The following is a 10,432-nucleotide window of genomic DNA, read 5'->3' as shown; positions in this document are numbered from 1 at the left end:
GGCAGGCAGAAAGGAAGGAGAAAGGCAGGCAGAGAGGCAGGCAGAGAGGAGAGAGGCAGGCAGAGAGGAAGGAGAGAGGCAGGCAGAGAGGAAGGAGAGAGGCAGGCAGAAAGGAAGGAGAGAGGCAGGCAGAGAGGAAGGAGAGAGGCAGGCAGAAAGGAAGGAAGGAGAGAGGCAGGCAGAGAGGAGAGAGGCAGGCAGAAAGGAAGGAGAGAGGAAGGCAGAGAGGAAGGAGAGAGGCAGGCAGAGAGGAAGGAGAGAGGCAGGCAGAGAGGAAGGAGAGAGGCAGGCAGAGAGGAAGGAGAGAGGCAGGCAGAGAGGAAGGAGAGAGGCAGGCAGAGAGGAAGAAGAGAGGCAGGCAGAGAGGAAGGAGAGAGAAAAGCAGAGAGGCACAATGTGTGTGTAAGAGGTGTGATATGTTAGTGGTAGTGAGGCCAGCTAAAGAAGGAAAGGTGATTATAGTCTTCAACCCCACTCCCCCACTACCCCACTCCATACACATTGACACACACACAAAGCAGAATTTACCCATAATTACTACATTTTGGCCAACAGTGAAGCCTCGTGTTGACACCTTGATTTATACAGTTCTTGGTAAAAGTCTGTGAACATCCTTTAAGTGCTAATGTTCCATAGACAAATACTATTCTACTGATGTGTTACGCTTGTGTCTGTGTTAGATTACATAGGCAAAACAATAATTTACTTAATGCAAACATAAACTTTCAATAATATTAAACACATTATAGTGTGTTATAGAGTTTACATAACGGAGTCAGGGCTGAGTGTGTGAGTGTACGTGCGGAGGAAAGGAGCTGAATAAGAGAAGTAACCTGACCCAGTTGGGTTTCTGACGACAGCAGGATAGATAGACCAGGAAATGGAGGGATGAAAAGAGGAGAGAAAGCAGTAGAGGGTGTTAACAGAACTGCCAAGGTAGGGAGGGATATGAGAGAGAGGAGCAGAGATATGGAGAAAGAGACCAGTGGAAAGGTGGGAAGGAGCAAATGGGAGGAGGAGAGAAAGAGAGGTTTGATAGGGATAGAGAGAGAGATAGAGGAAGGAAGTGGGGGGGATTCTGCACCACGCCAGAATCATCAATTGATCTGATTGGCTCTGATGTTTCCTTTCAGCTGCTCAAACCATGCTGCACCTGTTCACTTCACTGTGTCTGTGTGACTGTGTCACTGTGTTCTCTAACCCTAACCCTCCATGTTCTCTATCGTTCCTCCACCACTCTGGAACACTCCCTCTCCACTAATGTTCTCTCTCTCTGTCACCTCTTTTTCCCCTGTTTTTTCTTTCCTTCCTTTACTTCCTGTGTATTTCCATCTCTCTCTTTCTCTCTCCAGAGCTCCCGTATGGCTGGGAGAAGATAGAGGACCCCATCTACGGCAGCTACTACGTTGAGTAAGTTAACGTCACCTTCCTTCCTTTTTAAACTTCCTTTAAATAAGGAACCTTACAAGGAAGCGTCAGACAGAACGTTGTCATGGTTCCATGGTGTTCTTCCCCTTCCCAGTGAAGCTCTAATGGTTCTCTCTATGTGTTCTCTTTGAACGGTTCCATCTGCGGCTGTTCCATGTTATGCAGCCACATCAACAGGAGAACCCAGTTTGAGAACCCGGTTCTAGAGGCCAAGAGGAGGATGGAACAGCAGCAGATGCAGAGTCAGGGTCTGTCTGCCTTACCACTGCCTAGCATATACAGAGGTAACCCTAACCCTTACTACTGCCTAGCATATACAGAGTTACACAGAAACGCATGCGCGCACATACATACATTCTAACTTGCTGCTTCAACTCCCTCCCTGCAGAGAGACCCCCCTTCACTCGGGACCCCACCCAGCTGAAAGGGAACTTCCTGTCAACGGCACTGCAGAAGAGCAACATGGGCTTCGGATTCACCATCATTGGAGGAGACGAGCCTGATGAGTTCCTGCAGGTGAAAAGTGTGATACCAGAGGGACCCGCTGCACAGGACGGCAAGATGGATACCGGTACTTTCTGTCTTTCTGTCTATTGTCTCTGGTTGTCTTTGCGCCGCTGGCTCTCTCTCCCCTACTCTTCACCTACACCAACTGGATTTGTCTCTTTCTCTGCCTGTTTTCTCTAGTGCTCTTTCTCTGTGCGTCTCTTTTTCCTTCCTCCTTTTTTCTCTGATATTTTTTCTACCCCTCCATATTTCTCTGTCCTGTGTTCTTCTGCTCCCTCTCTGTATTACACTGCCAAAGCACACACACACCAACCCTAAAAGAGATTAGCTGGCCTATTTGAGCCATGCAGCCATGCAGCCATGCAGCCATGCAGCGATGCTGTCAGAGAAGTGTGTTTCTGACCCTGACTCCAGCTACATCGTAGACTCTGTCCTCTGAATAACACAAACTGAAACGGGGATCAGATGGCTGAGCGGTTAGGGAGTCGGACTATTAATCAGAAGGTTGTGGTTTCGATTCCCGGCCGTGCAAAATGACATTGTGCGCAAGGCACTTCACCCTACTTGCCTCGGGGGGAATGTCCCTGTACTTACTGTAAGTCGCTCTGGATAAGAGTGTCTGCTAAATGACTAAATGTAAATGAAACAAACCACTGCCCTCTCTCTCTCTCTATCTCTCTCTGTCTTTCTTTCTTTCTCTCTCCTACACACGCACAAATACACACAACGTCCTGAACGGGCCAGCATGTTCCAAACTCCAGGGTTATGGTTAGGTCATGTGTTAGGTCTTCCTCTAACCCTAACTCCAGGGAAAACACATGCATGTTCTCAGTTTGGGGTGTGTGCACATTCACTCCTGTGTGTGTGTCAAAGGGCATGATTGTGATAGACCTGTGAATGCCAGTGAACTCTGACCCTATTGCACACACACCCCTTCACCCCTTCCCTCCCCTTCTAACCCTGCGTGCCCCTCCCCTCCAGGTGATGTCATTGTGTACATTAATGACATCTGCGTGCTGGGCACCACCCACGCTGACGTGGTCAAGCTGTTCCAGTCGGTGCCCATTGGGCAGAGTGTGACCCTGGTGCTGTGCCGGGGTTACCCTCTGCCATTCGACCCCGAGGACCCCAACGCCGCGGCGGCCGCTGCCTCTATGACACCCATTGGCCTGGAACATCGCCCCCTGGTGGTTAATGGCCGCGGGGGCTACGACCCCTACCTGGAGTACCTGTCGCTGAGCTCCCAGCTGCCCCCACAGGCCCTGGCCATGCCCCCCCCGCACCCTGGCGACACTCACCTCGACGGCTCCTCCCTGCCCCCCACCACTCCTGGCACAGGCCCCGCCCTCACCCCGCACGATGACAATGTCTCCATGGCGTCATCAGGGGCGACCGGGATGGCCGGCGGAGTCACAGGGCCGGGAGCAGAGCTGCTGACCGTTACCATGGTGAAGGGAGCTGAGGGATTTGGGTTCACCATCGCCGACAGTCCAACTGGGCAGCGAGTGAAGCAGGTGACGAGTTAGTCTGAGGGTTACCTCCCCCACGCACGAGCAGACTCTGACTCTGACTCTGACTCATGTGTGCGGGTGTTGTCTGCTCGCATGTGTGCAGGTTCTGGAGCCTGGCTCCCAGGGTGCCATGGGGCTGATCGAGGGCGACCTGATTCTGGAGGTGAACCGTCAGACGGTGGCGGGGGCTGGACACGGCCGCGTGGTGGAGCTGCTGAAGGACTGTCCTGTCGGGGGAGAGGCCACGCTACTGGTGCAGAGAGCAGGTCAGGACCCTGGCTGGATGCCTGGTTGTCTGTCAGTATGTCTGTGCCTGGCTGGATGCCTGGTTGGATGCCTGGCTGGATGCCTGGTTGTCTATCTGTTGGGCTAGCTGGCTGGTTGCCTGGCTGGATGCCTGGTTGTCTATCTGTTGGGCTAGCTGGCTGGTTGCCTGGCTGGATGCCTGGTTGTCTATCTGTTGGGCTAGCTGGCTGGTTGCCTGGCTGGCTACTCATGTCTTCAGTGTGGTGACTGTTCCCTTCAAGTGAAGAGAGAAATAAAAAGAGAGAGAGGGGAGGGAAAGCTGGGGGAGGAAAGAGAGAGGGGAGAGGGAGGGGGAGGGAGGGCTGGGGGAGGGAGAGAGGGAGGGGGAGGGAGAGCTGGGGGGGAGAGAGAGAGAACGCCACAGGTTCAGAGCACCACGTGAACAGAAAGGGGAATCTGTTATAGAAAGTCAGAACATAACGAGAGCTCCACAGAGTGTGGAGTCAATTCAAATTCAAAAGGTTTGGCCACCTGCACCTAACCCTAACCCACCTGCAGGGAAATTTAATTACGCATCAGACAACCTGTTTGTTTGACACACGTTCTCACAAAGGTGTTCTGGTCCCAGGGTATGAATTGGCCTTGGGAATGATCTGAAGCCCAAAGCTGGCGGGGGAAGTGGAAGGGGTGAGGCTGATGGAGGAGTCACGCTCTCACACAAACCTTCCTTCTCTGTGTCACACTCACACACTCCAAAAAAGCCCAGAGATTTTTCTATTATTAATGATATTGCCTCTGTAAAATTGATGTGTATTGATTTACTAAATGCAGTTGATTGTCGAGCATTGTTATACTTGTGTGTGTGAGTGTGTGTCAGTAGATAGGTTAGTATGGTATGTGATGTGTGTGTCAGTAGATGAGTTAGTATGGTATGTGATGTCTCAAACACCGCAAACTGTGATTGGGAGGTTAACGGAGAGCAACCAACTGGAAACTGGACCTGTTCCAGTGTGTGTGTGTGTGTGTGTGTGTGTATAGCGCTGATAGGTTGCTGCTTGAGTCTCACAGATTCACAGATTGAGCCGTCTAGCGCCTCTCATCCCTGCAGAGCTAGCATGCGCCACCTGGTGGCTGACTGCTGCATCAGCATCCCTGCAGAGCTAGCATGCGCCACCTGATGGCTGACTGGTGCACCTGCATCAGGTCTAACACGGCCTGGCCAGGCCAGAGCAGCATGTGGAGACATGCAGAAATGTTCATTCATATCTTTACCTCCACACGCACTCTTTAACACTCTCTCTCTCACAAATGTAGATACCGACACACACAGCCCAGGGAGTAATGGATGGCATCCATGTCATGTTGAGTATGCGTTCTAAATGATGGCTGTTTCTGAGATGGCCAGTTGGGTTAGGGTTAAGGTTAACCCAGTTGTACACACATGTACTGTACATGGACTGTGCATGTCTTTATGAGACTGCCGTAGCAGACAAACTGGAAGTGACAGAATGCCTTAGTGTGATACTGCATTTGTGTGTGTGTCTTCGTGAGTGTGCGCTCCTCTCGTGGGAACACTGCCAGCACTCTGCTGAGCTCCGGTTGTGTTTGCTGCCCTGGCGCTCCGTTTAACGCTGAGCCAACTACAGACAACCGACAGCTGGCTGCGCCAATCAGAATACATATCACGCTCATACGGGTGGATCAAGAGGGTCCAGAAACCAATGGGTGTGATGCAGGGGACCCAGCAGGCTAGTCTGTGAGGCCGGACCAAAGGGCAGAACTGCTGCCGGCCAATCAGCTGCCGATCCTAGCAGCTGAGACTGACTGAAGATGGGTATGTGGAGCGAATTAGGAGCTAAGTGAATATGAGTGTCCGTCTGAATCGACGCCCATGACTCCATCATATTCTCCTCCTGACTCCATCATATTCTCCTCCTGACTCCATCACATTCTCCTCCTGACTCCATCACATTCTCCTCACCTCTCCAGCTGCCTCCTGGGGTCCATCTTATTGAAATCATGAAATCCTTTCAGCGCTACTCCGCTCCCTGCTTTCAAGGGTTCCAATTGGGCCTGCGTCAGGGTCGTCATGACAACATGCTTTTACACAAAGCGGCCCAGTGGTGCACTGCAGTATCTGGTCATCAGCTTCTTGCTGGGCCTACTCAGGTCCTGTCCTATGACGTCACTCAGGTCCTGTCCAATGACATCACTCAGGTCCTGTCCAATGACGTCACTCAGGTCCTGTCCAATGACATCACTCAGGTCCTGTCCAATGACATCACTCAGGTCCTGTCCTATGACATCACTCAGGTCCTGTCCTGTGACGTTTGCTTTTGCCGGAAGAAGTTAGTCAGCTTCGCTTTCTGCCCGGCCTCCAGATGTGTTTAAAGTGCCTCTCAGTGCCTGTACATGTTTCACGGGGGAAAATGTTAGCTAGCGATACAAGAGTTGATGTAGCGGCTGTACAGTAATGCTGCACTCTACCCGTTGCTGCTCGAGTTATTGTGGGTAAAAATAGGCCTGTCTTCTGCCCCTAGCCTAATGATGTAATTATGCTGAAAACAAACGCAACGAGTGAATGTGAATGTTATAGCTCTCGCTGATGATAATGGAGAGAAACTCACCACAGGGGGCTGTGGTACAACTCCGCTCTGTTGTCACAGTGTGTCACGAGCGACCAGGCGGCAGAAGATGACCTACAAATGAGAAACCACTTTGCTGTCTGTCTGTCATACTTTATACATTCTGCCCCTCTTATTCTCTGTTCTCTCTATTGAGATCTTTCTTTCTCTCACACACTCTTTCTCTCTTCTACAAGCCTCATGTGTTGTCTCTCTCTGCAGGAAACGCATCTCCATGGAAGTCCAATCAGGTACAGTATCATCCACCCTAAGGTACACAGAGAGAGAGAGACACAGAGAGAGAGAGAGAGAGAGAGAGAGAGAGAGAGAGAGAGAGACAGAGAGAGACAGAGAGAGACAGAGAGAGACAGAGAGAGAGACGAGAGAGAGAGAGAGAGAGAGAGAGAGAGAGAGAGAGAGAGAGAGAGAGAGAGAGAGAGACGAGAGAGAGAGATAGAGAGAGAGAGAGAGAGACACAGAGAGAGACACAGAGAGAGACACAGAGAGAGACACAGAAAGAGAGAGACATAGAGAGACACAGAAAGAGAGAGACATAGAGAGACACAGAAAGAGAGAGACAGAAAGAGAGAGACAGAGAGAGAGAGAGACACAGAGAGAGACACAGAGAGAGACACATAGAGAGACACAGAGAGAGACAGAAAGAGAGAGACATAGAGAGACATAGAAAGAGAGAGAGAGAGACACAGAGAGACACAGAGAGACAGAGAGACAGAGAGACAGAGAGAGAGAGAGAGAGAGAGAGAGAGAGAGAGAGAGAGAGAGAGAGAGAGAGAGAGAGAGAGAGAGAGCTGTGTGAAGGATGACACAGTGAATGGAATTTGTGTTTGTTTGTGGGCCTGGGTACCCTTCTAGAAGGTGTAGTTCAGCCTAATTGGAGAATCTCCTCATTTCACCTTACCTGCAGACATTTTCTACCAAGATCTTTCCTGACTTTTTAAATGTTCCCTTCTTGTTGGAGCTTTGACAGAGACTGCACTTAGCCCTCTGTTTGCTTGTTTGAATCCCGTTGTGTTCTGGGTATGAACTCTGCAGTTCGATGCACCATCAAATATTAATATATTTATAATTATAATCATTGAACTCTGTTTAATTTAACATTTTTAACCTTAACAACTTAGATATCTATGAGATGTTCTCTTAATAGTTTCTTAATAGTTTGATCATCTCCAGAGCACCAGAGGCCTATCCAACAAAAGTGGTACTATGATTTACACAACTCTTCCCCCAAACCCTACAACCCATCTCCCCTCACATAGCTGTCAGAGTCGTGGGATCCTCAGGGGAGCCCCTCCCAGACCGGTCTGTCCGGCCCTCCCCTCCTGCCCCCTGGGACCCCGTCTCAGCCCCAGCACCGGACCTCTGTCCCAGATTCCATCGAAGGCTTCGACCTCAACAAACCCGACCCTTATGACCTCTATGAGAAGTCCAGGGCCCTCTACGAGAGCCGTCGTGAGTTGAATCTGTTCAGTCTCTGCTTCTAACTCACCCAAACCTGTTTAGTTAATGAACCTTGACCTGTAGAGCAGGGGTGCACCGTGTCCAGACCAAGTGGAGATTCTATCTGGAGCTATTTCACACAAATAATTATTAGATTAAATACTGATGAAGCAACCGTTATTTTCAATGAACACATATTGCGCTGGCTCAGCAGCTGGGAAAGTCCCAGACAGCGCTCCATAATCCGATGTGTTTTCCAATCACGTGCATTATTTAAATCACCACACAAAACTTCAGACAATCAAAGCTAAAGTTTACAATGCATGTTAAGAGAGAGACAGCGAGAGATGCAAAAAGCTGATGCAAGAGAGGTTGTAGAATGGGGTGCGCAAAAGTCAGGAAAGTGGATACAGAAAATTGAGCTTTCAAAGAGTAGCGGACAGACAAATATCCCTTTGTCCTTCCTGCAGCGAGTGTCAGTACTTTGTTTATTAGCTATACGGCCCAATATACAAGAATGACGCCCCAATCATATTGCACGTTAGACACAGGGTTCTCAAATCTCACACATTCACGGTGAGACTCACGCATTTCAACCAGTTCACATGCCACATGCCATACCTTGTGTTTTTTATGCTGAGAAGTAAGAGAGAGCTCGTCCCCCTATTAAAGTTAGTGGACGAGGCCCTGGCATAAGGAGGGAGGTCCTGGAGGCCTTATTGAGGCCCTGGCATAAGGAGGGAGGTCCTGGAGGCCTTATTGAGGCCCTGGCATAAGGAGGGAGGGTGAATGCAGAGTTGAAAGCTGTCTCAGTTATACTCAGTCATGCCAACATCAGAAACACCAGTACCATCCCCCTGTCCTTCAGAGGGAGACCTCTTTGAATTGTAATTGTGCACCCCTGCTGTAGAGCTTACTAATCTTGATCTGTATAGCTAACTAACCTTAGTATACTTATGCATAGCTTGTATAACTAGCTTAACACCGCTGTGTTTAACTACCTAGTCCAAAGCTAAACTATATCTTATTAACCCTAACCAATTTAGCAATTGTAGCAGACTTACATTTATTCATTTAATTTTAAACCTGCTCAGCATAGAGTAGCAACTGTAGAATGGATGTGGAACCCTCCCTCTCTCCACCATTACCTTTTCCCCCTATTTCCCTCCCAATCCCCCAGGACCAGAATATCAGGATGTGGAAGTCCATCTCCTAAGAGAGAAGACCGGATTTGGGTTCCGCATCCTGGGTGGAGACGAGGCCGTGCAGGCTGTGAGTCCGGACGCACGTGACAAGGCTCGTATGGGACGGGCTGGACCACACACACACACACACACACATACACACACATACACATTAACATACACATACACACACACACACACACACATACAAATATACACACAAATACACCTTACCAGAGAGGGCAAAAGTACACATCCATCACTCAAGTAGTACAGATACACGTTTAAGAAGACTCTAGTAAAAGTACTGACTACACTTTTACCAATCAAGTTAAGGTAAAGAAGTGTGGGCTCTACCATACTTCAGTAAAAAGTAGCCATGACTACCACCTGTTTAGTGTCACGCTGGTAACTGGACCTCACATCATATTAAAACATTCATGCAAACAGACACTATAGACATATTGATCATGCCACCAAATACAGATTAAAACTAAAGTAAACAAGCCTGGTTTAAGGAGATAAAGTAAAAAATGGTCAGAAAAATACATTGTATAGTACTGATACCACAAAAATATACTAAAGTACAATATTAAAGTATTTGTACTTTGTTACTTCCGATCTCTGCACCTCATCCCACATTTGTCCATTTACCATCATCAAAATGAACTTCATTTACAGACACACACATTGTGATAGGATGAATTTGTACAAGTGAATGGTTAATCATGACGTTTGGCTAACATTGGCTGTCCCTGAACAGATTGTGATTGGTGCCATCATTGAGAACACTCCGGCTGAGAGGGATGGCAGGCTGCGCCCTGGTGATGAGCTCATCTCCGTGGACAAGATGGTCGTGGCCGGGAAACCGCACCGCTATGTGATCGACCTGATGCACGCTGCCGCCCGCAACGGTCAGGTCAGCCTGACGGTCAGGAGGAGGGTCCTCACAGCCGGTAAGCTCCGCCCCAACACTGTCACCTTTGGCTGCTGTGCTGTTAGGGTTTTACAACTTTCTAAGTATTGCAAAATGTTTATTACCTTTCTATTCCACTATTCTCCATTCTCTCCCTCTTGCACTTTCCCTCTCATTCTACACTGTAGGAGAACTGTGTCCGGTAAACGGCCGAAGCCCTGGCTCCACCCAGCACAGCTCCCCCCGCAGCAATCCTGCTTCCAGTGGCCCCATCACTCCCGGCAACGCCGCTCCCACTGGCCCCGCCCCGCCAGAGGGCTCCGCCCTGCAGACCAGTGACGTGGTCATCCACCGCAAGGAAACCGAGGGCTTTGGATTTGTCATCATTAGCTCACTGAACCGTCCGGAAAACACAGCCGTCATCAGTGAGTCACCATGCTGCCCTCGCCTTCCTGCCCTCACCATGCTGCCCTCACCATACTGCCCTCATAATGCACCATGCTGCCCTCACCATGCTGCCCTCACCATCCTGCCCTCACCATGCTGCCCTCACCATAC

The 10,432-nt window shown here is 49.7% G+C and overlaps 1 protein-coding gene across 1 annotated transcript in view; it reads left to right on the top strand.

The window, feature by feature from the left end:
• The window catches only part of magi2b (membrane associated guanylate kinase, WW and PDZ domain containing 2b), a 42,485-nt gene that overhangs the window by 24,163 nt on the left and 7,890 nt on the right, over window positions 1–10,432 (top strand). The window contains exons 7-16 of the mRNA XM_084671360.1: window positions 1,353–1,410; window positions 1,594–1,712; window positions 1,817–1,999; window positions 2,917–3,449; window positions 3,550–3,712; window positions 6,539–6,567; window positions 7,594–7,786; window positions 8,955–9,046; window positions 9,722–9,914; window positions 10,063–10,299. Of these exons, the coding sequence (XP_084527486.1) occupies window positions 1,353–1,410; window positions 1,594–1,712; window positions 1,817–1,999; window positions 2,917–3,449; window positions 3,550–3,712; window positions 6,539–6,567; window positions 7,594–7,786; window positions 8,955–9,046; window positions 9,722–9,914; window positions 10,063–10,299 (1,800 nt within the window). The remainder of the gene's footprint in view (window positions 1–1,352; window positions 1,411–1,593; window positions 1,713–1,816; window positions 2,000–2,916; window positions 3,450–3,549; window positions 3,713–6,538; window positions 6,568–7,593; window positions 7,787–8,954; window positions 9,047–9,721; window positions 9,915–10,062; window positions 10,300–10,432) is intronic.

The sequence above is a fragment of the Hypomesus nipponensis genome, chromosome 14, assembly GCF_054491055.1.
Source record: "Hypomesus nipponensis isolate SF chromosome 14, ASM5449105v1, whole genome shotgun sequence".
NCBI classification, from domain to species: Eukaryota; Metazoa; Chordata; class Actinopteri; order Osmeriformes; family Osmeridae; genus Hypomesus; species Hypomesus nipponensis.
Note: the sequence above shows the minus strand (reverse complement) of the source record. Positions and strands in the feature narration are given on the sequence as shown.